This window comes from Acanthopagrus latus, chromosome 10 (genome assembly GCF_904848185.1).
Source record: "Acanthopagrus latus isolate v.2019 chromosome 10, fAcaLat1.1, whole genome shotgun sequence".
Lineage (NCBI taxonomy): Eukaryota > Metazoa > Chordata > Actinopteri > Spariformes > Sparidae > Acanthopagrus > Acanthopagrus latus.
The window spans coordinates 22,126,090-22,153,589 of NC_051048.1; the positions used below are offsets into that span (position 1 = coordinate 22,126,090).

Below are 27,500 nucleotides of genomic sequence, written 5' to 3' on the forward strand. Positions count from 1 at the left end.
ATTAACAGGCTCATCTGGAGGGAGCAGAGCTGCTGCTTATGTTTATATAACGATCGATCCCTAACACAGTTGCATGTATGTAAGCTAACGTGTTGGAGCTAACACAGCTAACTCCATCTGGCGAAGACACCCATGTAATATGATCAAAGGCACAAGTACAATTTATTAAATATACAGTACAACATAATAATCAGCCTGAGTGTAATGTTTAATGCTGCTTTACCTATAAAGTAAGCATTGTTAGGTTTTATAAAGAAGGTAAAATGACCTCAACAACTTAAACATTAACTGGGCACTGTCTAATGAAGGAGAAGACATTTAACATTTACAATGTCAATGATGTAATAATACAAACTCAGAAATGTTTATTTTTTCCAGAACTGAATAAACAAGATGTTCTCAGAGGAAGATAAGGTCACAGAACAGGAAGGTGGCAGGGTCCGCCACACACAGTATAAACAAGGCACAACAGTATGAATTGTGTTGTCAGTTTGTCAGTTGTGAAAATGAAGGCTGTCTGTGTGTTTTTAGTTTGTTTAATCATAAAACATCAGTCAGTTACTATGTTTCTCCTCTGATTCAATGTATTTTGCAAAACTACATAGTGCACCTTTAAAATGCTGCTTACATGTTAACACAAGCAGCAACATAATGTAAAAAGATATTCCAATAATAACACAGTACATAACACACCTCTTTGAGGCCCCATTCTACTGCCTAATAAGTAGCCTACTCTTTTGTACTTCTGGTTATGTGGGACTTTTATTGCGCCTTTTCTAAAACGGTTTCATTACTGAAGTTATTATGTGAATGATCTGAACCCGCCAACTGATAGAAATGGATAAAGTCTGATAAAACACAAATGTCCTGGCTGCAGTCCATGTTAAATCCCACTGCGCCTCTACACCGGACATTACGGTAGGCCGCTGAGACAAACAAGGCCGCAGCCCAGTCCTAGCTCGCAACAGTGACGTCAGCGCGCCGCGGCGGTGCATCGACGCGCGGCGATTGGGTGCGCGAGGAGCCAAAGTGTTGTACAGTAAAAAGAGAGACGGACACAAAAACAACAGCTGCGGCCGCATGACGGCAGCTAAACACACTCTCACACCCTCCGGCCGCACACCGTAACGACCTCGGGTAAGGAAACCTGTTCGGTACCGTTTTCTTTACACACTTCTTTAGCTTCATGTCGCCTCGTAGCCGCTTCCGCCCTCCAGGAAGTTTCTTTTGTCCTCTTCAGTCAACAACAACAACACAGGCGACAGTGTGCTGACCGGGCAGGAAGCGGTGCGGGCTGGTTCCTTCACAGAACCACAACCAGCACTTAGTTTGATTTAATACGGCGGGTACTGCCAAAACAAGTCGGTTATCTCGCGGTTATTACTGTGAATACCTTTGGACCGGCTCCGATCAGGGACAGGGGAGATATCCTGGGTGTGTGAGATAGAGCAGCAGCGGTACAATGGATGATGCCATTTTATGAGTCTGGAATAATTAGATAATGTGCCTGTTGACAGTAAAATGGGAGCACGGCTGCTGCACAGACGCTGTTGGCCAGTATGTTTTTACATAACAAAGAGATTGATGGGAACATTGTTTTAGTCATTTCCTGCCTGTTTCCCGGTTCTGTCAGACAGGTCCAGTGCAGGCCAACACTAGCACTGTCAGCTGTGATGTGTGCCCTGATCCACTTGGATCTGATATTAACACAGGTCTGTGTTTATTTTATGTATTTTTTAACCATATCTCTGTTTTCTTGAATCTTACCCCTTCAGATGTCACCATGGCTGCAAACTTTAGCATTTCCAGCGACAGCGACTCAGAGCCCTCGGAGGAGGTAGAGGAAGGAGAACACAGCCAATCACCAGCCGAAGAAGGGCAGCAGGTGTCCCAGCGCCACGCCCTCACCCTACCTGAGCTCAGGATGGCAGGTAGGAAACCAGAAAGAAAAGACCCGACCTGCCAGAGAATGTTTGAGTGCCAGAAGGGCTCTGTGTAGGTTTGGAAGAGAAATCCAAACACAGAATTGTAATACTCATGATATTAATGAGGTAATAATACAAACTCAGCTGTTCTCAGAGGAGAATAATGCTCCCGAACTGTGCAGCTAGAACGGTGGCAGGGTCTGCCACATATAAACAAAGTACAACAGTATGAAACTGTGTCATCCTTTTAGGTCAGTTTGTTGATTCAGGCGTGAAAATGGAGAGTTTTGTAATTTAGTTTGTTTAATCATAAAGTATCAGTCAATGAAGATCTTTGTTGTTGGATTCAAACGTGCACCTTTAAATACAAGCTGCTCCAGAATTTATTCACTGTAACATTAGATTTACTCAGTGAAGAAGAGACAACAAGAGTTTGTAGTTTATGTGAGAAAGACTGGAAGATCATGGGGAAGAAACAAACTGCTCAGTCATCATCGTTTCTCCAACATTACATCTCGTGTCTTTTTCTTTGCATAAGTTGAACCTGGTCTTTCTCAGATGGGTTTGCAGTGATGTTCTCTGAGGCTTTTTGCTGAGAATGCTTTGTTAGTGTTAGTGTTAGCCAGCTAACCTGCAGTCAGGAGACATTACTCACAGCAGTGAAGAGATGTAATTTGTGTTTTATCTGCATAGCTTGTATTGGTGCTCCAGTGGTAACTGATCATTAATATTCCTAATTCAACTGGTGCTGCAGTCAATCAAAATTTTAAACATTATCAAAGTTGGAGCTTAAGTTTGTGGAAACCTTCATTTCCAGATGTGAGAAAAGATGTTTGTTAGGTTCGGACTCCAGTGATTAACACAACCAGGATTTTAATAGTTTTATCTGTGAAAATTGATCTGTTCCCAGTAATTGTTAAAGGTTATCATAATTGTAATATCTGTCAAAAAAAATCACAATATGACATATTTTACCTGTCATTCATGCCTGATGTCTTGTTTGCCACCTTTCTCTCCATCTTATGTGGACCTAATCTGTTTGTGTGAAGCATTAACCCCTCTCACCTTCGTCTCTCACCTGCAGGTCGAATCAGGCTGAACTCAGAATCCAAAGCTTCCACTGTCTCCAGGGACGTGGAGCTCCAGGCGAGGGTTGAAGACGAGGCCGGTACGCCCACCGATGGAGCGCCGTTCAGGGGGCGGTCCAAGTCGGCTCCCCCTGCTTTATGGGCGGCCAAGAAATACGGCCGGCAACTCCGAAGGATGAGTGACGAGTTCGACAGCCTACTAGACAAAGGGGTGAGCATGAGGGTCAACTGTAATAGGCAATGATGATTTATTTAAATGAGAGAGGAAAAAAATCCAGTTTACCTTCTCCTTGTATAACTGATTAGTTTTAAGTTAACACGGCGTCTTTATTTGGTGCAGGAGATGAGGAAGGTGAAGAGTGCTGGGACGCCCAAACAGATGCACCACTCGAGGAGCTGGTGGAGCTACCTCTTCAGCCACCAGGAGATGGAGGGAGAGAACAACCACCATGAAAACCACACACACCGCACTGAGTAGGCACCGGGAGAGGAACACTGGAGCGATGCAGGGTTCGGCGGATGGAGGGATCGCTTGGTGACGAGAAGAAAAGCAGTGGGGAGGCCAAGAGAATAGTCGAGAAGAGAACAATGAGACGTGCTCTGAGAAGGAATAATCAAAAAGAGAGAGATCCAAACCTGAAGGCATGGCTAGTCATGTCGTTTTTATACGTCATTGGTAACTACATTTAAATAATTTTCTGTATTGGTGTTGGTTGTGATGTTGATATTCTTGGGCAGCCCACTGAGAGAGGGTGTAAATCAGTCAGGCGTGAGGATAGACTCAGACTCAGAACCCCAAAGAACGGATGGAATGGCGGGCCGACAGAGGAGACAATGCCTTCAAAACTCACAGAGAAAGACGAGTGTATATTTGAGAGGTGAGCGCTCAGTTGTCTCTGCCATCAACACTATGCAATATACTGTAGATGGAGAGATCAGTGCACTGAAATCACAACGCCCGCAGCCGCTTCGAATGCTGGTAGAATCTCCTTCCTCGTCTCCTTGAGGAGGTGACAAAGTCACTGTGTAACCGATGCTTGCTCAGCTCCAACACAAGCTGCTGGAGATCACTGTAAGTGTGTGCCAAATTAATCTGCAGGCAAAAGAGCAAAGGAGGGATTTTTTTGAGTATTCAACCGGGGCCTTTATCCAGCTTCCTGTTCTGCTACCTGCGAGCCAGAACCAAGACTCAAAACAACTGTACTCGACTATCATTCACTGCTTTGTAGCTCAGATTTAGCTAAAGAGGAACAATCTTGTACAAGGACAATCTCTGACCATGCAGAAATACTATCTTTTGTAAACTTCAGGGTTAGATTATATCTGAGGAAAATCACATTAAACACACATATAAAAGCTCAAAAAACAATATGAATCTATCCTTTAAAGCCTCGGATGAGCAACAAAAAACAACTTTGGAATTTTTATATGTAAATATTTTGTGGATATTTTATCAAATGGCAGGGGGCGAGGTTAAAAGCTTCGTGGTACAGCCAGAGTTTTATTTTACAAGGCTACCACGCTATTTAATAAGTCAGGCCGACCTAGCAATAGGCAGTGTACAATCGATGGCTGTGGTGATAAATGTGATGTGCATATTAAAGGTGTGGGTGGGGATGAATTAACTGCTGTACGAGGAGCCAACACACAAGCCTCTGGCCTCACTGATCAGTACCCGGTGCTGACGGGTGGTGGATTTAGAGTCTAGACACATTTTAAAACAGCTGGGAGGGATTCAAAGTAGATTTTTACAAACTGTTAGATGGGTTTATAAAACCATTTTTTGACGGTGGGTGATTAACTTTCATGTGCATTGGGATGTGAATAAAATGGGATCTTAATATATCAAGCCTTAGGTTAAAGAGTGCTGATCTTATTTATGTATTCAGGCTTTGGGCACATACGACACACAATCTGAATTTTATTACTATATTAACAATTGTATGCTCCGATCAGCACTTCTACACAGCTTGGTGAATACGATTAGGCTATCTGTGACTTGTTCATTGGTATGTGGGTCTTGAAAATGGTAATAGGTTTGTTCTGCTTGTGTCTTTGCCCCTTCCTCTCAACTGGTGGGGTTGAGTGGTGCAGGCTGAAGGGGCAAGTCTGTGTCGTCTTTAAACTGAAGCTTTTGCTCTGTCGTTTTCATAGCTTTTTGGGTTAGGGTTTTAGGGCAATTTTTAATCAGAGTTCTGGACAATCTGAATGGCATCACCTTTTTAAACATTCATGTCTGACATGTCTGTTAGTAACATATGCATCAACCTGACTCTGTAAGATGACCTGACTGGAACATTTTGGTAAATCTTTAGTTGAACTAATATCTGCTATAAAGCTCCCAAAACAGTTCAAGGTGCAGCATGTAAGAAATCATTACCATATCCACTGAAGTTAGCATGCTAACCCGCTAGCCCTTCGATACTTTTTTACCCCAAGAACACTATTGCTCCAAGCTTAGCATGCTAATTAGCATGCTCCAACACATCCTGGTCCAAAGCTCCTGTGCTAGTAGAGCTCTCAGTCCGAACCGCTAGCGCATGGCTAACTGAGCTAACTATCTATGGGCGGCTCCAATTAGCAGCAGTTAACGGTTACGGTATGAATTTGACACCTGGGTAATTTTTACATATTGCACCTTTTAATACATTAAGACTATGCTGTTACATTTAAACCACTCCCTCTAAGAAAGAAACAGTTCAACCATGTTATGATATCAGATCAGGGAACAGGTAAAGCAGGAATGGCTTTTCTTTGTTTTACATTCAAGCAGACCTTTATCATTCAGTCCACTGGCAGAGAGCTTGGGACCAGGTATAAATGCTTTAATCTCTGTTGGGAACAAAGTCCAGCTGGAATTTATAAGAGTATAATATTGTTCTGAGCTGCCTTGAACATGCTGTAACCTGTGATGTGACACCACACACCCAGCCTTGTGTGTTTACCTAATTACCGCCTTAAACTTCACAGCTTGCTGTCACACATCACGCTCAAGAAACGATCACTTAAAAGCACAATAACGTGGTTCGCTGTCACGGCCGCGAGAAAAACAAAATGGCGATTGTGAAAGATTTCAGAAGATGTCGTGTTTTGTGACCAACACCCCTGTGGCGGTGAACACACGCCAGAGGGAAAGCCTACCTGGGCACCTGGAGTTTTGCAACCATCCTTGATATTACTTGAATCCGTAGACGTGTGGAGAAAATTGAATTCTAGTCTTTCCTTCTTCTTCTTTTTTTTTTCTTAATTTTTTAATGACTTTTGTAAATGTATATTCTCTACAGCTGTGAAACTTCTGGTATATGCTGTCCTGAATAAAATAATTTTAAGAGTGCTTTTGAAAGTGAGTGTTTTAATTCATAGACAACTGAAATGAGAGTATGATTAAAGAACACAATGAGGCTTCAGAATATAATTGCACACTGACAGATATGTAAACAGGAGATAGAGTGTTTGTCAGGAGGAGCACATCTATCTGTACTGAGTGAAATGCCTCTGTGTATTATGGCACATGGATCACAATAAACAGGCAACATATCGGCCGGTGTTATACCTGGATCCTCAGTTTATTAGCTGGGTAGTTGTATTTAAAACCTGCCGACAACACACAAATACTTGATTAACTGAGCTGTCTGTGTCTAACCTCCAGTTTCCTACTGTCTCTGTTGGCTTCACATGACAGTTGTCCTGCCGGCATTCAAGAAACAGCATGGAGGACAGTTTGTTCCACTAGTGGTCCATCAAGCCACTTCTGATGGATCCCAGCAGAACTTCTGCCCACAGTCCAAAGCTGAAAGTCTGTCCATGTCTGTTTTACTGAGTGTGAAGTCAAAAATCCTGGAGTTGTCCTTTATTCTGTCTGGATTTGAGGACTTGGGGAGCACCGGGACGCCCTGCTGCACAGCCCAGCGCAGCAACACCTGCAGGAACACAGAAGAGTGTTTGCAAGAAGGACCTAAAAAACATTAACATGACATGCTTTGTTAGACAGTTTACCTGTGCAGGTGTGCGTTCACACGTCTTTGCCACCTCCATGACCACAGGGTCAGAGACCAGCTCTGCTTGTCCTAATGAGGAGTACGCTTGAAAACACACTCCATACTCCTCACACACTCTCCTCAGCTCTGTCTGGCACAGCCGTGGGTGAAACTCCACCTGAAGGGTTTTATTAGATTGGTGTGCTATTGTGTATATTAGCATGTCATCTGTACTCCTTTCACTCTCATGCATTATACCTGTAACACTGCAGGAGGGATTCTGCAGCTCTGCATCAGCTCTCTCATGTGTGCTGGTGTGTAGTTGGACACTCCGATGGCCTTCAGCTTCCCCTCAGCATGCAGCTCCTCCAGTGCAGCCCAACTCTGAGCTCTGTTGTCTGCAATCAAATATTAATTAGGACCTTGTCATCTTTGTTACTCAGGTACATTGTGGAGGAGGAGGAACGTGAGAAGACAGCTTGAATGTATTTATGTATTAAAGAATTACTTGATACACCTGGCCGAGCATGACTCATTCTGAACTCTACCTGGGTTGCGTTGGTCAGACACCACCAGACCCTGTGAGCCAGGCCAGTGGATCAGGTAGAGGTCAATGTAACCCAGGTCCAGCTGTGCCAGGCTGTGGAGGGCTCCCTCCATGGCCCTCTCCCCCTGATCCTTAGGGCCCAGCTTACTGCAGGACAGAGAGGAGGATTATTAAGAGTGCTGTGCTCCTCAGGTAGACATGTCAGTCTGTATGCATCACCTGGTTATGAACACATCCTCTCGGGTTAAGCCATGTTTGGGCAGGAGCTCCTTCAGCGCTCGGCCCAAGTCAGCTTCATTCCTGTAGACGGCTGCACTGTCAAAGGCCCGATAACCAGCAGCCAGCGCTGCATCCACAGCCCGGTAGACACCTTCAGAACCACGCAACTTATAGGTCCCCAAACCCAGGAGGGGCATCTGAACCCCGGTATTGAGGAGGACAGAAGGAGGCGTGGAGGAGGACATCTCTTCTGTGAGGCTCTTCCTCTTCTTGGTTCCTTGTTTGGACTTTCTGTACTACACAACACTTTTAAAAAAGGGGGAGAGACTTAAGGGGGGATGAATAGCAGATTCTTTTCAAAGGTTACACATATTTCTGCAGCATTTCTGTCATACTAACTAAACTTTAGTGGCTGTGTGTACAAAGTGAGGAGGCCTACAAATGTTGTATATATTGTATAAATAAATCAAATCACTGTGATGTCAGGGTAACAACAACAACAGCACATCTTGGTCTAGCTGCTAGTGTGGGGTAAACTCTATCTGTCATCTTCTTTATTCTTTATTCTTTGTGGCCAACAGTCAGTAAGATCTCCTACATAACACTGGAGAAACTTTTGTTATTAAAGGGGCACTGCGTAGATTTGGAACTGATACTCTGAACTGTTTATATTACAATATTAAAAGGTGCTAGGTCTAAGAACTGGCAACCTGTTGAATTCATACACATAACAAGTAGGGAGCAGGATATGATCATAGTAACCACTACCTGCTGCCAACCAAAGCTGCTGTTAGCTAGTTAGCTCATTTAACCGTGCAGCTGGCGGCACATTGAAATGGAATGGGGCTAGCTAGTTAGCGCACTGAATGTGCTTTGACAGACGTTGTGACTTCAGAACTGTTCTTCCTTTTCACTTGTTGATCAATTTAGTGACGCTTTGAATATTTTCAACCATAGTTCTTACATATTGCAACTTTATCGAAGTAATAACACAAACTCAGAGATGATTTCTTCCTGAGTGTCTACACGAGCTGTTCTCAGAGGAAAACGAGGTGCGAAGAACACTGTTTGAAGTTAGAAAGGTGGCAGGGTCCGCCACATATAAACACACAGTATAAAATTGTGTGGTCCTTTAAGGTCAGTTTGTTTATTGAGTCATAAAGGCAAAGAATGACGTATTGACTGCACTGCGCCTGCGTTAAAACGTTATAACACCACATGTAGTACAAACTTCAAGCCGTTTAGCATCACTACATGACGCTGTTTTAGGACATTTGACTGTGTTAATATATAAGAGAACAAACTACAGTGATGAAATCAATGCTGTCACACTGGAACGTCACATCTGCCATGACGTAGTCGGTCAGCTACATCATAATGTCGCAGACTTTGTAAGAACGTCATTAAATAGTGTCCCCACTGTTGAACAGAACTCGTCTCTTACGTGCTGGGCTCCTTCAGCTGACTTCTTTAGATGACGTGTATAATGGCACCGACCTGCCGCCAGTAACAGACTAAAGAGAGTCAAAGAGAAGAAACGTCCCGAGGAAGCACAGTAACCGCTCCATTCTGCTGCACGTGGTCAGCTGACACTCACGAGTCATGTGACCGTTACCCGGGTTTCACCGTTACCATAGCGACATCTGCACCGCCGCAGCTGATTGGGGGAAGATTTAGCCAATCAATGAGGTGCTGGCGACCGGAAGGCGGGCTCAGCGAATCTGTAGTGATGCGTTCACGGTCAGGCTCGTCGCCCTGCCACAGTTTTTCTGTACAAAATAACACTCATTTTAAAGAACAAACGAGTCTTCACATATTATTGATATCATCTAATGTTTACCCCGCAACCCCATGGAAAGGGATAAGCGGTTGGGACAATGACATGACATGACATCTCATGTTTAATGAGTATTTTCTCCACAGCAGTAACACTTCTGATGTGCCGGCCTGAATAATTTATTATGTAAGTTCTGTTTATTTCTTTACAACTCTCCTGTACAGATGATACTTTTTTAAATGTAATAATTATTCAATGCAAATTTGGCAATGCTAGAATACTATTACTTTGTTCAAAATGTTACATGCACACCAAATACTCCACCATATATTCACCTAATCCTCATTACATTAGTTCAGTGCATTCATGTCAACTCTGCTGGCAACCCAGAATAACTCAATTTACTGCGCTGCCTGTGTCTAAACTTCTGTCTCACACTTGTTCTTACATTGGTGCACCACCACTGTATTACTGCCAGGCAGAGCAGCTTTAAAGAGGCATCATGGAAGCCAACGTCTGCTCTACTAGTGGACCATCAAACCACAGCTGATGCACCCCTGCAGAACTTCTGCCCACAGTCCAAAGCTGAAAGTCTGTCCATGTCTGTTTTACTGAGTGTGAAGTCAAAAATCCTGGAGTTGTCCTTTATTCTGTCTGGATTTGAGGACTTGGGGAGCACCGGGACGCCCTGCTGCACAGCCCAGCGCAGCAACACCTGCAGGGGAAAGAAAACAAAAGACTGTTCGTGCTAAAAATGCTGTTTATCAAATATTGCAAACGTGATACAGACTAAGTCAAAATGCTTTGTTAGACAGTTTACCTGTGCAGGTGTGCATTCACAAGTCTTTGCCACCTCCATGACCACAGGGTCAGAGACCAGCTCTCCTTTCCCTAATGAGGAGTACGCTTGAAAACACACTCCATACTCCTCACACACTCTCCTCAGCTCTGACTGGCAAAACCGAGGATGAAACTCCACCTGAAGGGGAACAAACACACTGTCAACATGAGCTGTTTCAAATACTGGGTGACTAAAACTTACACTGTGTTACACTATACATGTTATCCATCCTTTCACTCTCATGCATTATACCTGTAACACTGCAGGAGGGATTCTGCAGCTCTGCATCAGCTCTCTCATGTGTGCTGGTGTGTAGTTGGACACTCCGATGGCCTTCAGCTTCCCCTCAGCATGCAGCTCCTCCAGTGCAGCCCAACTCTGAGCTCTGTTGTCTGCAATCAAATATTAATTAGGATCTAATCAACAGGTAAAGCCAAACTGTGGTGCATTTACTTTTAAAACACTCAACAGTGTTTCAACACTCATTCACTGGTGGGTAAAGCAAAGAGTTACTTCAAATGCATTACAGATATCTGTAATAAAAATGTAAATACGTGCCACACATAGTTATGTTTCCATTTGATATTTTGGACTCTGAACTCTTTACTTGGGTTGCGTTGGTCAGACACATCCAGATCCCGTGTGCCAGGCCAGTGGATCAGGTAGAGGTCAATGTAAGCCAGGTCCAGCTGAGCCAGGCTGTGGAGGGCTCCCTCCATGGCCCTCTCCCCCTGATCCTTAGGGCCCAGCTTACTGCAGGACGGAGAGGATTGTTGAGACTTGTGCTTTATAGCTTTGAGAGTCAAATATTGCTGAACTTCAGTGCCTCCATACAGTCTTTGAGAAAAGCATGATATTAATGCAGAAGTCACATATTTACTGGCATGGTGTGCTCCTCAGGTAGACATGTCAGTCTGTATGCATCACCTGGTTATGAACACATCCTCTCGGGTTAAGCCATGTTTGGGCAGGAGCTCCTTCAGCGCTCGGCCCAAGTCAGCTTCATTCCTGTAGACGGCTGCACTGTCAAAGGCCCGATAACCAGCAGCCAGCGCTGCATCCACAGCCCGGTAGACACCTTCTGGATCCAACAACTTATATGTCCCCAGACCCAGGAGGGGCATCTGAACCCCGGTATTGAGGAGGACAGACGGAGGCGTGGAGGAGGACATCTCTTCTGTGAGGCTCTTTTACTTCTACAGTAGAAGAGAGGGAAGAGCGTTAAATGAGGAACAGACATTTTTTCAGAGTATCAAATATTAATGTGGTAATATTAGGACTCAGCTGAGAAGCAGAAAGGATGCACATAACAGCAGTTTGTCAGTATGGTCAGATTTATTGTGATCTTCATCTTTTTATTACCTTTTTGTATGCTGAGCAAGACAATGTAGATCTTAACACAAATCTAGATGATACTTTATTGTATTTATGACAAACTGACTTTGTAGACTCGGAAAATCACGTGTGCACTTCATGGCACAATTGCTGCAGGATCAAATATAATTGATCTCTCCATTCATTCAGTTTCTCTCATATAAGGTCCCATGGGGCAAACTGGAAAGGGGCGTGACTTCTGCAACGTTGGCGCGTCCACATGGAGCTCTAAGGCCGCCATTATGACGTCACAATAACGGGACTTTAAAACGTTTAAACGTCGCAGCAGCAGTAAACTGTTACGATGTTTGTTGCATCACAATTAAGTACAAACATTGTAACAGTGAATCTACAGCCAAGCAGTTTTATAACAGGAGAAACGTCCCGGCAGTTTGAACGCCACAATACATATTTTGCTGCAGAACATGTGAACGGACATCTATGACGCGGTATTTATCATGACGCCATTAAATAAGAATGCCGCCATTTAACAGAAAACAGAATTTCATGGCATGCTGTGCAGCTGACTTCTTTATAAGTCAGGCTGCATAAAGAGGAAACAGCCTCGCCTTCTGACAGGCTGAAGAATCAGTGTCAGTCACAGGTAAGGACACGCGCGCAGGCAGCAGGACCTTACCTGCACCTGGACCTCTGGCCGCTGAGCACACTGTTGACAACCAGCCAGTCCCGCTACACATGGGCCGCTCACACGTCACGGCACAATTTGGGCGGTTTTCCCCGTCGCCATAGTGACACAGGACGCCGCTGATTGGCTCACCAACTAGCTAATCATGAATTGACAAGCGACTGGAAGGCGGGAATTGACTGAGTCCAGCAAATCAGGAGGCGACCGTCGGGTTTGATTGACGGTCGAGGTTTTAACCGTTGACGTCCTGCTGGAGGGAGACGTTGGCTGCTTGCTGGACGACATCAGCATTTCATGCCCGCCATTTTCTGTAGTCATTACGGTAATTTAAATACAATGAGTGAGAAAGAGGGAAGTAAAGTTTTGTAGTTTTTACAAAAGTCAACCTAGTTAGCGCAAAAGCTAACTGTGTCTGACATTTGTTCCTGCTAGCAAGCTAGCTAAGCCAGTTCAGCATTTGGTTTAGGTTTCCCTCTGAACTGTCAATTAATGAATTTATGTGTTCTGACTTTTTATTCCAAAACACTTCAGGTCAGCCATGACAGTGCAGATCTTCATCAGAGCTGGTGGTTCAGTCTATCAGTTCAGAATCAGAGGAGGCAGCAGCTGCAGGCAAGACAGACACGGTTCTTCATCCTCTCAGCCTCATATCTGGACTGACCTTCGCTTCATTTCTCTTCTTCCTTTTGGGTTTGACAGCATAATATGAGCGATAATAAGATACAAGACCACAACAGCACAGATCCCTATTAGTTCAACATGACACAAGCTCAAATGCTCTTGGAAACCGGCTATGAAGCCTTTATTGTAGTGGCTAAATCCCTAAAAGGGCAATCATTAAAAAAGCCAACATGTTTGGACTATCTGGGCTTCAAAATGATATTTTCTTTTTTGGACTGCTTTTGAAATCAGCTGCAAAATGTTCTTCAGTCTCCAAAGCAGTTGGGGATACAGGCGAGCTTAAGGCAAGAGAAGAGGAAACGTTCATCTTTTCTTTTCTCCATTTCTGCCGGTGCTGACGGCTGCGACATGTTCAGATGTGTGTTACCTCAGCTTGTCTTTTCATCTGCAAGACAAGAAGCTCTGAGGCCCACAGGACCCGCCTGCCTTTGTTCAGGGATAACGTCCTACAAGAACAGTGCTGAGTGATGCTGGGACGCCTTACAGCCATTTTCTTTGTGTCTGAAGAAGACTTATTTTATTTAAAACTACTTCTAATGTATTTGACAGTCAAGGCTCAGTTGTATTCCAGCAGGTTGTTTTTATAACAATCAAGCCTTTTAATGTGCTGCATCAGCAAAATACATTCATTGATGTGTACAGTGCCCTCTTCTCTTATCATCTTTGCAGAAAAGCTACCCCAACTGAAACTGCTGATACAGTGTGAAAACATCTTTTAATATACAAAGTAATTGTGAACATGTTGTCACTGTATGATATTTGTCATCAGTGGAGAGGAGGCGATGGGAGGAAACTGCTTCGACCAGGAGCTGGAGGTAAACATGGACCCTGCTCACCTGTCAGCATTCACGTTCGCAGTGTTGTGTCAGAAAGTGTCAGAAAGATTGATGTATTTATTCTGACCTCTACTCATTCATATCCCTCTTATCATTTTCACTCTCTTACTCTTCTTCTGCTCACAGGAAATTATCAGAACTGTTCTCGGCAACCTGGAAAGTCTCCAACCGTTTTCTAGTGCCCACTTCAATGTCTACCCTTGTATCCTTTACAGCAGCACAGCGATCGAAGTACCGTGGGCCACAGCTGGCTCGTCATAAGGTTCAAATTGGCCTCCCAGATGTTTCAAGAGAACATAAGATATACATTTAAAGGTGCAATAAGTTGGAAACGATACAAAATGTTCAACAGAATGTGAAGTAACAAATTGAAGAGATATCTGCAGAAGTTAGCATGCTAACCAGCTAGCCCTGGCCTGGTCCTGGTCCAGAGCTCCCGCGCTAGCAGAGTAAGCTTCTACATTTCCATCATGGTCTGAGCTCCCAGTCTGGACCACTAGCTCCATTGCTACCCAAGCTAACTAGATAATGGTAGTTACTGTTAGCAGCATGTAATGCTAATTCTGGTAAATTGCCAGATGCTGCCTATTTGTTCTAATTATGAATCCGACAGGTAGCAGATTCTTACATATTGCACCTTTAAATAATTAGGATAAATATCTCTGTTAATGCTGTGTTAGGGTTGCAATATGAAACACTCGTTAAATATGCCTGATCCCTGATTCATTTTTAATTTTCTCAACCCAAGAACGGCATCTTAAAAATGTAGTTTGCTTTTAATGAAGCCACTAAGTTTCAGTTCAGGTCTTCCAGTATGTTCATTCATTCATTCATTCATTCATTCATTCATTCATTCATCGGGTTAACTTCATCTGGTAGCTATTCTACCACTCGTCCTCATATCAGTACATCATATCTCTCCTCCACACTTCCAGCCCTTGTTACTGTTAATCCTGTGAATGAGGTCGTGCAGATATGCAAGTTTGAATAAAAAAAGTGTGAACATAATGTCATGAATGTGACAGCTGTTGACTTATAATAAGGGTCAGAGAACAGAGCTGCTGATCGTCTGTGTTCACTGTATTTTGTTAACTGTAAGTGCCAGATAAGCAGCAGCGGGAGGGCGTGTCCAGTGTGCTGTGCCAGCATTATGAGAGGAAGCTGAGAGTGTACCCGTTTATTCTCCACGTCTACCTGGAGAGAAACATGCGGAGCGGTGAGGAGGAGCACTCATTCACAGCTTGTTCAGTTGCTGTGCTCACAGATACACCGTGTACTCACCAGGCTTAATGCTGTCAGAACTAAGACAAGCCTCACAGACACATTTGTAATTGGACTGATTGTTGTCATAGGAAAGCAGATTTTCTGTATAGTTTCCTGTCTGAAAGAGACGCCAGCCTGTAAAGTGTTGATGACTGTCCTTGTCAGCGAGCGCTGGCTGTGTGATAAACAACACAAACACACTCAGTTAGTGTTTGTGTGTGTTTGTGTTGATGTCTCATCTATTCATCTTGTTTCAGGAAAACGATCAGCGGAGCAGTTCAGTCCTGTGAGTTTTTGTTCTGTTACACACAACACTGAGTTTAAAAGTCATCAGATGTTATCAGGAGTTAAAAGTTGTTAAATAGTCTAATATTCTGTATTTGTTGGGTCTTAAATGACACAATAATGGGAACTTATTCATGTAAATATGTTATAATTTATCACAATCAGTCAAGATTTAAGAGACAAGCTCTTCAGCATGAAAGTCTTCATTCTCTGTGCTGTCTTGATAATTATTACATGCACTTATATGTGGATTATAAACTCTCTATGCACAGGACCACACAAATACTACTTACTCTTGTACTTAACCTGCAAAGCTTGAAGAAGAGAAAGATGAATTGTCCAAAAATCAGTCTTGAATTTTCCTTGAAAAGCTTTTAATCATTTTAATGTCTTGTATGTGATTTGATATAATGTGGAAATCAAAACTATGTACAAAACAACACAGCAGAGTCTAACAACAGCTCCAGTGTCAGCATCATTAAGGACAGAACATTCCCTTAATCACAAAGGTTTCACGTTCTGCTGGCTGTTGTATTGGATTGTTCTACAGATGTGTGAACGTAGAACAACACACAGTATTCACACCACACCCTATATCATAGATACACTGCTGCGTGTTCCAGCAGGAAGAAGCTGCAGAGCAGATCCCGTCTGCCTCTGAGCTGCAGTCCAAGCGCCGTAAGAGAGACTCGACACTAGAGGACGCCGTACTAAAGGACTTGGAGGCAGAGTTGGAGGCAGAAGCGAAGGTTTCTGTAAGGTGAGCGCTCTGTAACACTGTGGGGGGTCTGAGACCTCCAGACACATCCAGTCTCTGTTGGTCACCCTTTAACCTCAAGGGAAGATAAGTTGTGCCACAGTTACCAAAGAAACAATGACCAGTGTTTAGAACATCTTTGCTAATAAATGTTTGTGTGAAATAAATTTAGATTAAAAAGTAAATGCTTATATCATAGTATCTGATTCCCTGCAGACTGCCTTCTAGGATTAACACAGACACACAGACTCCAGCGCAGATTCAGTTTGTGATTCTGCTTTGAAGAGTGTGACACCATCTATTTATCATAGTTGGGCCCACGACTATTGATCCTTTCATTATCAATTAATCTGCTAATAATACTTCATTATTAACTGATTTATCACTTAGCCAATAAGATGTCAAGAAAGTATGACAAATGCTCGTCACAGTTCCCTGAACCCAAAGTGACGGTCCAGAACCCAGAGACTGTTCATGAACTGTCATATAGGACAAAGAAAAGCAGCCAGTAAACACTTTACATGTATGCCAACTGACTGAAACAGTTGTCACTGTAATTATCTACTTACCTCCAAATTAAATGTTCTTGTCCAAGTAAGTTTTTATTTACACCCTTGTTAAAGCTGAACTCTTCTTAGCTGCTTAGCTAACAGCATTGGTGCACACACTTTCTGTAGAGACTACATGAGCTGGCTCACACAACAAGGTTGTAAATAACATCTTTACAAATCAGTGTGAGACTCTGATTACTCTGCATGAAGCCATTTTACTAAATTTATTTGTTCCTGGTTGTTTTTCCTGTTTTGGAACAGTCCTCATCTGCTTCAGCAGGTACAGACACTTTTTTTATTGTGAAGCTCCAGAAATGTTTTGACAACTTTCCACCAGCAGGAGGGCAAAAAGATGATGATGGGATTTTGGTTTTAGGTTGAACTTATCTTTTAAAGTTCTTGATTTTGCAGATTATATGTACTATATTACAAGATATATCCATGTTTCATTACACATACATTGATGATGACATCCAGTAAAAACACGTCAGGATCACCAACTCTGTCGCTGTACAGTGTGCTGTCATGTTCACTGAGTACATCAGTGTGCTGCGCTGTCATTATGCTTCCTGTGTGTGTGTGTGTGTGTGTGTGTGTGTGTGTGCATACACATGGTGTAAAGAGGAAAATTATTGTTCTTATTCATAAAATCACTCACTTGGACATCCATTCTGACAACTGCCCAGTTACACACACACACACACACACACACACACACACACACACACACACACACACACACACACACACACACACACACACACACACACACACACGCTCCAGTGGATCTTGCAGTTATGAAACAGACAAGAGGCGAACGGGCGCCACCTCAATCACACTGACTGTCAGATCAGTGGGGCGAATATTATTTAAAATGCACACTCACTGACTCTCTCACACACACACACACACACACACTCACAATCCTGCCCTTCACTTAGTTTATATATCCAGCTTACATAAACAGGATTGTCTGGAGGAACACACACTCAGATGCACAAACTGTGTAAACATCCTGCAGACAGCAGCCTCCAGCATCAGCACCAGCTCACAGGAAGTCGCTCTCATTGAGCAATTCTCTCTGAATTATCTTCACCACATTGACCATCACACTGACGTGTCCTCGCAAAGGTGCTACACACACACACACACACACACCTCCTGCTGCTTCATCCCTGATCATACTCATTCATGCACGTGTGTTTGTGTGCGTGTGTGCATGTGTTTGTGTGTGTGTGTCTACGTGATGCCCTGCAGAGACAGGTGGTTTGTTTGTTAAACCTGCTGGAATAAAGGGAAGAGAAGAGTGAGTGTCAGCAGACAGGAGACGACGGCTCTGGTTCTGCTGTTCTGACCTCACATCAGTTCTGCAGTCTGAGGACTGACCTGCTGGGTTTATAGATCCAGCTGCAGAAGCAGAATCCATTTTCTTTACTTTCTCTTCCTCCCAATCAGAATCAGTGGATTGACTGGCCTCCTTGCTGCCCACATGTTACCTCGTCTTCTCCTCTCATGTGGATCCCTGAGGAGAAGCTGCTGCCAAGTCTGAGTCGGGGTTCTGCCTCTCCTGCAGAACCTGAAGCTGGAGACCCTCGTCTCATTTGTGTCTCCAGCGCTGTGCTTGGAGCTCTTTCCTATGGAGTATTTGGTTCAGTTTTCCCTCTCGTGGGCCGTCAACCTGATGGTCTGCCTGTCTGTTAACTGTAAATGTGAGGTTCTGAGGTTCTGAGGTTATATATTGGTTTGAGCAGCCTCGTCACTGTAATGTTCCTTCATCAGACTCGTCAACAGTCAGGAACAATAAAAACACTGGGTTACTCTGGTCTTCTGCAAGAACAAAGAAGTTGGGAACCAGAAGATGTTCTGCATGTATTTGACTTGTATAAAATGTTCTGTTACTGTAATGATAAACATGTTTGTGTCCAACTTTCATCAGGCTGCACGTGGACAAGAAGAGAAGAAGAGAAGAGGAGGTGGAGGACGACCCTGGACATGCTGATGAGGTGATCTGCTTCATTTAGAAGTTCATGTCAGTCTTTTACTCTTCAAAGTTATCAGCTTTAATGATGCGTCAAATGAAGAAGTGATTTCAGCCCACAGTTGTTAAGAATTAATTGGTTCCAATAATTCGTCTTCCAGTTTTCGATCATAAGACACTTTCGTTTCCTCACTGCCACATTTATCAACACACACACTTTTCACACGCATGTCTGTCTTTATTGTCGCCCCAGGCTAACGTTAGCGCAGACAGGTAGGATAACGAGTGTGATTAAGGTTAATAATAGCATTACATCAGGCCGAGGCTGTACGTGTGTGTGTGTGTGTTCCTGGTGATGTGCTTCACTTTGATTAGCAACAGTCCCTGATTTACCCTCCACCACGCTCGTTTTTCCTCTCCGGCCCTTCATCTCCTGGGATCCTGTCATGTCCACTCTGACTGCCGTCTCCAGTTTGTTTTTTCCCCTCACATTTGTTTCAAGTGGAAAAGATGATTTAAACTCATTATGTCAGCCCATTGAGTTCTTATTCTTCTGAGACGGAGGTGCCAACGCGAGTCGACAAGCTCTAAAAAGGATTAGGTTTGAACAATGAAGGTGATCATTAAGCTGCTGTATGTTCTTACTGCACAAACAAACCGGGACAAGTGAAGTCAAACGACCCCAAAAAAAGAGTTATGGTTATGACATTAAAATGTTAGTTGACATTTTCATGAAACAATTCCATTCAACATCAAGCTCATGAAGACACTGACGCTGCTGAGCCGAACGGAAGAATCCAATTAACTGTTAAACCACTAAGCCCCCCCCCGCTCATCTCGACTGTTGCTGCACAGATCAAGTTTCCATTCAAGCAAAGCAGGTATGCAGTTTTTGATTTGGTAGATGGAACATTTACCACTAAAAATGAATTCTAACAGCGGCCCTCCACTTCAGATGGAGGTTCATATAAAAAGGTTTCTCAGTGGGCATCAGTAGAACTTCAGCTGTGGTCAGCTAGCTAACTTGAGTTTGTGTTCATAATCTGTGACCTTTACCTGCAACTCGACTCAAACCAGTTTAATACGTCCGCTTGTCTGACGCAGCTTCAGCTAAATAAGATTTCAGCACATCAACAAAGACCAAAACAGAATAAACCCTATGATTCATATCCAAACAGGTGTGTTGAGTAATAATGTACTAAGCTAACCATATGCTAACCCTATTCCTTGGAAGTACAGCTAGGTTAGTACTGTAGTAAGTAAGCTAGTTCGCTGGCATGCTAACATTAAGGCCACAAAAAAACTCCATTTCTTACATTTTTCTCACTACTTCTTACTACTTTCCGTACTCTCCGATCTCTTTTCATCCTGAGAATCAGTTTTGTCTCCGCCCTTAGCGCACACCGCTCCAAAAGGTGAGACAGCTGCTCTTTAGTGGGCGAGGTCAGCGAAGGGTCACTTCAGTGAAATTTGTATGACAGTGAAATGTGTCGGCCTCCTGCCGGTAGTGCCTGTTGGATGTCTGTGTTTGTCCTTTCTCCTTTGTCTCTGTGCGTCTGTCTGCAGGTCACTGAAGAATTCATATCCTGTTTTCTTTTCACAATGATTTATATTTCTTCTAATCCTGTCACACAGAACGACAAACCCCAGCAGAAATCAGGCGTCAGCATGACAGGAAGTGGAGCTCCAGATGAAGTGGATGAGGGGGAGGAGGAGGAGGACAATGCTGAGTCAGCAAAGCCGGGGGTTTTAACTCGCCTGGTCAGGTTGGTATGACTTCACGCTGGGCAGTACGGAGCACACACTTCGTCTCAGGTCTGAAGAGTTCAGCAGCAGATCCCTCTGAACACAGAGTCCTACCTGTGGAGATGACAGTGATGTCATGGTCTTAATTGTACATTTGACTGATTTCTACACCCACAGGAGAAACGAGAGCTAATTGGTGCTGTACATCTTAAGTCACCAAAGATTAAAAACTCTCAGGGGAAATCCAGCGATCATAAAGGCTGAAATCACTGAGTTCCTGTGAAACGTGTGTTGGGACAGGCTGAGACACCTCAGGCACTTAGAAGACTGACGAAGAGCCCGTTCACAAGCTGTCTGTAGAAGTAATGATATAGAGGAGCAGCTAATGTTAACGATAAGCTTGTTAATGAGAGAAATCTCATGAAGTCTGTCTGTGTGTCCGCAGCAGCGTCTTCCCCTTCTCCTGGTTCTTCAGGACCCCTGAGAGACGTGGCTGACAGACGGGAGTGTTCTTGGTTTATTCATAAACATTAAGTGTTGCAACAGTTGGAGGGTTTGTTTTATATCAGCGTTCTGTTGTACCTCTTTATTGGTACCATGAGAAAATACATTTTGTTATTATTGTAAATATTTCTTATTTCATTGATGGTTTGTGTTTTTTTGTATTATGGATGGAGACTTTACCATCAGCTCGACTCATATTGTATCTGCAGCAACAAAACATGGATCTTTTCTTTTGTCTTAAACAGTCAGACAGTGTGTCTGCTCTGCATCTGCTGTGACTTCATAGATATGTACAGTGATGGAATGCATATATATTTGCAATAAATACATTTTGTATTTGTATTGTATTACAATGTTTTCTACAACCTCTGAACGTGTTTTGTAACCTTACTGACTGCTTCAGTTACTTACTCAGCAGATTATAAACTGCATTTTTGAATTAGTTTATTTCATCTGCAATCACTTTAAAAAAAACACTGATTCTGATAATCACACATGTCCAGAATGATAAATGATTGACCCAAAATATTCAGTAAATACATACCTCAAAGTTGGTATGATTTACATTTAGTTGTAATTATATTGCTTCAGCACATTTATTGTCAGAAAAGTTCATTTCTTTAGTTGGTTAAATATCAGATACTTTTACTCTTCCTGATGGCGACTTTCAGTTTTAAAGAAAGTAATATTTCACACGATATCTTTACTTTTACTCAGACATGAGTACATCAGTACTTCTTACAACACTTGTGTATGTATACATTCTTGTACTTCCATGAACTTTTCCTTATCACTTCTCAGTTTTTTCTCACATTTATCAGATTCTGCTACATTCAGCTTTGCTGTCATGACCTCTGACCCCGTCTGTAACAACTGGCCATGTGTTGAACTTCCTGCTAATGTGGGCAGCATATCACCAGAGGGCTAACTACAACTATATCCTGTTTATCACTGGAGCTACTGTTAGCCTGTTAGCTCAGTTAGCTGTGCAGCAGTTGGAGTTTACAGCACTGGAACAAACGCTCTGACTGATGGCAGGCCCAAGGCTATCTGGTTAGCTGGTTAGCTGTTAGTGTTGCGCCTGAAAAGTGGAGCGAAAGAATGAAACATCTGGCAGCTTCATTCAGAATGAATTATTTACAAAGTTATACTCACAAATAGTGTCAGGTTAGAAAGACATAAAATGTTTTGCCTTTGTAACAGTTAATTTGCTCCATAAACAACAACATCCATTATTAAACACACACACAGTCATGATCACGGTGTGCTGTTGTCACGTGACGCTCCGAGTCGGCACGACGGAGTTTAGCTAGCTGCTAGTTAGCATCTCAATTAGCCACTCCAGAACCCGAACATTAACGCCCAAAACACAACAATGAGCCGGTACTTCAACAAAACACCACCTCCAACATATTCAACCTTCCAATAACATCAACTCTATAAATACTCTACACATTCTATACGAGAAAAGACTCGAAGCTTCTCTTCTGCCTTTTGTCCTCTGCAGGCATTACTAATCGATCACTGTGAGTCAAAAGGCTCAACAGATGATCACAGGTTAATTCAACTTCTGTCAGGTAAATATCCTCATGCCATGTTTTTATCTCTGTTAGTTCAACTTTTTAACATGCATATGGCTGTGTTCATTGCTTTTTAAACAACTGTTGTATATTAATCGATCTATCACATTAGCACATGAGTTATTTTTTCCCATTCTGTTACCTTTCTGTGTTCAGTTCCCTGTTCTGTGGGTCACATGAACACCAGCTCCTCTCCATCAAACCAGTTTCACATCATCAGCAGGTATTAAAGATCTTTCAGTCTGTGTGAAGGATGAAATTCATGCAGATGCTGAACAATAAATGACTCCATTCATACATCCCACGCCTTGGCAGGGCGCAAGTTGTATAATCGCTCTGCATTAATCATGTTTTATGTATATTTTGATGTAGTTTGAGTAACAGAACCAGCTTCAGTCCAAACGGTTACACAGCTCCTCACTGTGCCGACTGTCAGATCCACAGGAACACATCCAAGGATTTACTCTGCTGAACACTGAAGACACTGAAGACAACACCGCTGAACATTTCCACTCCGCTCTGCCTGTGTGTCAGTGTGTGTGTGTGTCCTCATAAGTGCACACCTTGAGCTCTAGTCTGTATCACCTTGTGGAAACTCCACTTTCCTCCTGTCAATCTAAATTAGCTAAGTGTTCTATCTGTGTGTGTGTGTGTGTGTGTGTGTGTGTGTGTGTGTGTGTGTGTGTGTGTGTGTGTTTCTGCTTGTGTGTTTTGCATTTAGAGCAGATGTTTGTTACCTGCCATAAATATGTCGAAATGTGTTTCATGTTTAAGTCATTGATTACTTTAAAGGGGCACCAGGTAGTTTTAGTATTTTTTCCATAACTGAGTAAATAAGCTGTTACAGAGGTGGCACATGTAAATGATGTAAAACAATATAAACTGTGTTGCCCTTTAAGGTCAAAGTGTTTTTAAGAGTGTGTGTGTGTGTGTGGGTGTGTGTGGGTGTGTGTGGGTGTGTGTGTGTAGGGGGTAACTGTGTCATCTGGACTGAACCATGGTGGTAGAAACAGGAAAACTTTGCCTCATCCTCTCCTCATATTGTCAGAGAGCCCAAAATAACACACACATGATTTATCTCACACTCGACCACACACACAATATCCTGTCAGACCTAATGAAACACACTCGTATGAAACAACACACACACATCATATACTCTAACTCACACACACACACACACACAGATTACAATAACAGGGCAGAAGTGGAAGCGGACACATTAATGATATTACAGTCATTCTAGACGCCACGGTTTCCACGGCAGCCGAGAGCGCCGGTGCCACTGAGCGATACAAACATCAGTCACCCCGCTGACTCACACTGGACCAGTGTGTGTGTGTGTGTGTGTGTGTGTGTGTGTGTGTCTCCAGTTTAACAAAGTTCATTCATGTCTAACCTCCTGATGAGGTGCTGCAGGCCATTCACAGTTATAGTCTCTCTATCCCACCGTCTCTCTCTCTGGTTGGCATGGAATCAGCAGAAACACACACAACTCACACACACGCACTGATAGTGTAGTCGTGTGTTTACGTGTGTGTGTGTGTGGGGGGGGGGTGATGATGTCACACATTCCGTTTTCCATTGACATAACTGGATTGGGAATGTTTGGGGTAGAGGGGCCATAAGATGATAATTGTGTTTTCCTTAGGAGGCATGAGTGTGTGTGTGTGTGTGTGTGTGTGTGTGTGTGTGTGTGTGTGTGTGTGTGTGTGTGTGTGTGTGTGTGTGTGTGTGTGTGTGTGTGTGTGTGTGTGTGTGTGGCAGCCATAGCCTCTATGGAGTAATTAAGTGAACACTACAGCCTGAGATAGAGTTTGAAGCAGGCGTTACGTTCTGTTTTTGTGATTAACAGAAGTGTATTTATGAGCGTTCAGGAAATCAGAGAGGTGACACACTGTGTGAGCTGCAGGAAGGATTTAAAGGTTTGCATCACTCTTTATTTTTCTAGTGTCAACAAACTGTTGACAGATCAGAACCAAGAATCAGCACTCATCTCCAACGTGTTCCTTCAGAGGACATAAACGGTAAAAACTGGTCTTGAAACAGCCGCTCACTGTCGTTTTTAACTACTGTAAGTCAAACACCAGTAAACAGCAGAGAGGGAACTAGTTCAGTCATAGATTAAAGGAAGTTCACCCACAATGAATGACTGTATGGTCGTTGTACAGAGTGAACAGGAGGAGCACAGAGGAGTCAGACGTAGAAGGAGCAGGTCAGTGTGTGGTCGGTTTCTATCTTGATGAGATCTGATGACAGTAAATTATTTTAACAGTTTGGTTTTCGTACAACAATTGAACAAAGATGTGTCAGCACACTTCAGTCATCCAGCCCGTCCACAGCAGATCCAGTGGAGCAGATTTGCTGCTGACTTGCAGCGACTCGCCTTTTCTCATCATCACAGAAAACACACGTGAAAACAGTTTGATTTTATTAGAAGTGGTTTGGAATAATCTCACAGCATGAGCATGGTTTTTCACTTCTTTTAACTACATGAGGGTAAAGGACTTAAACTCAGAATGAATTGACTTGACGAGAGGAGAACGATCTCTAATGGAGTCCTGTTGTTTCCTGGATGAGGACTTGTTCCATCTCTGCTCCTGCAGGATGATCGACGGTTCAGCTTTTGTCGTTTCGGCTGATGAAAGGTCGTAACGACGGTCTGCAGCGTGCACGTCTGACGTCGAGCTGAAACAATCAGGATTATTGCGTCTGGGAAACATCCGAGCAGTTCGCTCAGCCTCAGATGATGTTTTTACTTTATGAGATTTAATAATTCAGTGAGTTCCCTGACTTCTTGAATAAGTTTCTTTCAGACACAAAGACCCAAAACTGGCCAAAACTCTCCAGGAAGACATGGAAACACTCAAACACAAAAACCCAAATCCCTGAAGGAACCTTAGAGGTTCTGATTCTTGCTCTCCCTTCACCCTGAAACCCAGTTTCTTGTGGACACTTAAACAACTACACACGGTCGTCTGTGGTCCAGTGTGGCAGGTCGTGACCTTGGTGACACGTCGCTCCGAGTGTCCAGATACTAGAGTCCATTAGAGGAATGACTTTACCCGCTGGAGTTTGGACCGGCCGGTTGCTAAGCTGAAGACGAGGAAGACGAGAAGCAGAGCCAGGCGTTCCCCGCAACACAGCCATCATGTGCCACACACACACAACTGACCCAAACCCACAATATCTTCTGACCCGACCCGACTCAACCCAGCCCGGCCCTTCCTCCTGCAGCCACAAATGGGAAACCCAGGCCGACCTCGTGTGTGTGTGTGTGTGTGTGTGTATGTGTGTGTGTGTGTGTGTGTGTGTGAGGTATTAGTTCTGTCACAGTGTGTTTCAGCCACACATCAGTTAATGTGTGATGAGTGCATGTACCTATGTGTGTGTGTGTGTGTGTGTGTGTGTGTGTGTGTGTGTGTGTGTGTGTGTGTGTGTGTGTGTGTGTGTTCTCACTGTTGTGGTGCGTTGATGGAAAACCTAGAATCTAGTTTTCCTCTGTGTCACAGCAGCGTTCCCCCTAAAGGTTGGAAGCAGAGAGGAGGAGGAGGAGGAGGACGAGCAGGAGAAGGAGGAGGAGGAGCAGGAGGAGGAGGAGGAGGACGAGGAGGAGGAGGAGGAAAGGAGGAGGACGAGGACGAGGACAAGGAGGAGGAGGAGGAGAACAAGGAGGAGGAGGAGGAGGAGGAAAGGAGGAGGAGCAGGAGGAGGACGAGGACGAGGACGAGGACAAGGAGGAGGAGGAGGAGGAGGAGAACAAGGAGGAGGAGGAGGACGAGCAGGAGAACGAGGAGGACAAGGACAAGGAGGACAAGGAGGAGGAGGAGGAGGAGGAGGAGGACAAGGAGGAGGAGCAGGAGGAGGAGCAGGAGGAGCAGGAGGAGGAGCAGGAGGAGGAGGAGGAGGAGGAGGAGGAGGACAAGGAGGAGGAGCAGGAGGAGGAGCAGGAGGAGCAGGAGGAGGAGCAGGAGGAGGAGGAGGAGGAGGAGGACAGGCGTGCAGCTCTCTGCGGGAGGACGATGCTCACAAGAAGTTTTTTTAGGGACTTTTATGTTTTCGTGCAGGTAGAGAGTGACGAGCGGAGAAGAAAGAGACAAACTGTCAGCTGGCTGGTTGTGGGCGTGTCCACAGCTATAAGTGCCGCCGCTCCTACCTGTGGTACTTATATCTCCTGCACGAGGCTCAGGACAGACACACACACACACACACACACTCACCTGTCAGTCGACACACCTGCCCTGCGCTCCAGAAGCTGTGCTCTACGTCCTCAGGTAAGCTCCTCTTTACACCTGGATTCAAGTTCAGTGCGTCCGTCTGAATGTTGGTGGAATACACCTTTAAATCCTGTTACTGTGATGTTAAGAGTGATGAAACTGATCCACTCAGAATCTGAAGGACAGAAGAAGATTTAAATTAAGTTGTACGAGCTCAGAAGTTTGAACAGCTGAGAGTTATGAGTCTACTTTACTGTACCTGCTGTTTTTAATGTAAAGTCACTTTGTCAGATTTCACAGTTTATTTTAATCTATATGTTATAAACTGAGGTGTTAGTCTGAGGAAAAATACTTTCACTCTTTTCAAACCTGCAAACTCCCTGTAAACTCTGACAAAGCAGTTTTAAAGGAACCGATGACCTCAGAATGACTGAGTGAAGTAGAATAATCATTCAGGTTGTTAAAACTTTCTCGTTAGTACAATTGAAGTTTAATATCCGTCTTCTCTCGGTCACTCTGAGGTCATCAGGTTTCTGACTTATTAAAAGTGAAGTCAACTTTTAGAAATACGAAGAACATTTAAAATGATTAGTTCAGTTTTGTCATGTTTGGAGCGTTTTATTTAGAAATTCCGCAGCACTCAGCTGACTTTTATTTCAAAACAATGATTTATCCTAAAACTGAGCACAAGTGTTTTATAATGATACA

The 27,500-nt window shown here is 43.7% G+C and overlaps 5 protein-coding genes across 12 annotated transcripts in view; 3 read left to right on the forward strand and 2 right to left on the reverse strand.

Annotated features, from left to right (window-relative positions):
* The first annotated feature begins 974 nt into the window (after positions 1-974).
* On the forward strand, positions 975-6,347 carry badb (BCL2 associated agonist of cell death b). Of its 2 annotated transcripts, none has more exons than XM_037111960.1 (4): positions 975-1,137; positions 1,776-1,931; positions 3,010-3,224; positions 3,354-6,347. In XM_037111960.1, exons 2-4 carry the CDS (start codon positions 1,784-1,786, stop codon positions 3,489-3,491), a joined length of 501 nt encoding a protein of 166 aa, XP_036967855.1. In that variant the 5' UTR covers positions 975-1,137; positions 1,776-1,783; the 3' UTR covers positions 3,492-6,347. The 2 variants fall into 2 exon arrangements, with proteins under 2 accessions (XP_036967855.1, XP_036967857.1); XM_037111962.1 differs by lacking the exon at positions 975-1,137 and adding an exon at positions 1,271-1,434.
* A 203-nt stretch (positions 6,348-6,550) lies between these two features.
* Positions 6,551-9,415, reverse strand: zgc:101765 (uncharacterized protein LOC450036 homolog). Its single transcript, XM_037111953.1, has 6 exons — positions 9,201-9,415; positions 7,757-8,062; positions 7,539-7,684; positions 7,249-7,388; positions 7,010-7,168; positions 6,551-6,933 (listed from the first exon to the last, which is right to left on the reverse strand). The coding sequence occupies exons 2-6, from the start codon at positions 7,999-8,001 to the stop codon at positions 6,754-6,756; spliced, it is 870 nt and encodes a 289-aa protein (XP_036967848.1). The 5' UTR covers positions 8,002-8,062; positions 9,201-9,415; the 3' UTR covers positions 6,551-6,753.
* A 281-nt stretch (positions 9,416-9,696) lies between these two features.
* LOC119027092 (uncharacterized oxidoreductase YtbE-like) lies at positions 9,697-12,529 on the reverse strand. The gene is made up of 6 exons (XM_037111954.1): positions 12,386-12,529; positions 11,302-11,570; positions 10,982-11,127; positions 10,627-10,766; positions 10,354-10,512; positions 9,697-10,248 (listed from the first exon to the last, which is right to left on the reverse strand). The coding sequence occupies exons 2-6, from the start codon at positions 11,544-11,546 to the stop codon at positions 10,069-10,071; spliced, it is 870 nt and encodes a 289-aa protein (XP_036967849.1). The 5' UTR covers positions 11,547-11,570; positions 12,386-12,529; the 3' UTR covers positions 9,697-10,068.
* Positions 12,530-12,538: 9 nt separating this feature from the next.
* Positions 12,539-21,342, forward strand: LOC119027093 (membrane-anchored junction protein). 5 transcript variants are annotated; one of them, XM_037111955.1, is made up of 10 exons: positions 12,539-12,724; positions 12,924-13,006; positions 13,845-13,890; positions 14,038-14,113; positions 15,017-15,127; positions 15,432-15,460; positions 16,062-16,219; positions 18,704-18,770; positions 20,381-20,511; positions 20,937-21,342. In XM_037111955.1, exons 1-10 carry the CDS (start codon positions 12,689-12,691, stop codon positions 20,986-20,988), a joined length of 789 nt encoding a protein of 262 aa, XP_036967850.1. In that variant the 5' UTR covers positions 12,539-12,688; the 3' UTR covers positions 20,989-21,342. The 5 variants fall into 5 exon arrangements, with proteins under 5 accessions (XP_036967850.1, XP_036967851.1, XP_036967852.1 ...); XM_037111956.1 differs by having other exon boundaries at positions 20,940-21,342; XM_037111957.1 differs by having other exon boundaries at positions 16,083-16,219.
* A 949-nt stretch (positions 21,343-22,291) lies between these two features.
* Positions 22,292-27,500, forward strand: part of gpha2 (glycoprotein hormone subunit alpha 2) — an 8,580-nt gene continuing 3,371 nt past the window's right edge. Inside the window, exons 1-4 of one of the 3 annotated variants that reach the window (XR_005077301.1) lie at positions 22,292-22,378; positions 22,503-22,572; positions 22,732-22,798; positions 22,948-23,388. The gene's annotated coding sequence lies outside the window, so the exon portion shown is untranslated. Of the gene's footprint in view, positions 22,379-22,502; positions 22,573-22,731; positions 22,799-22,947; positions 23,389-26,667; positions 26,850-27,500 lie in introns of those variants that run through there. The other 2 variants (XM_037111964.1, XM_037111963.1) reach the window with 2 other exon arrangements.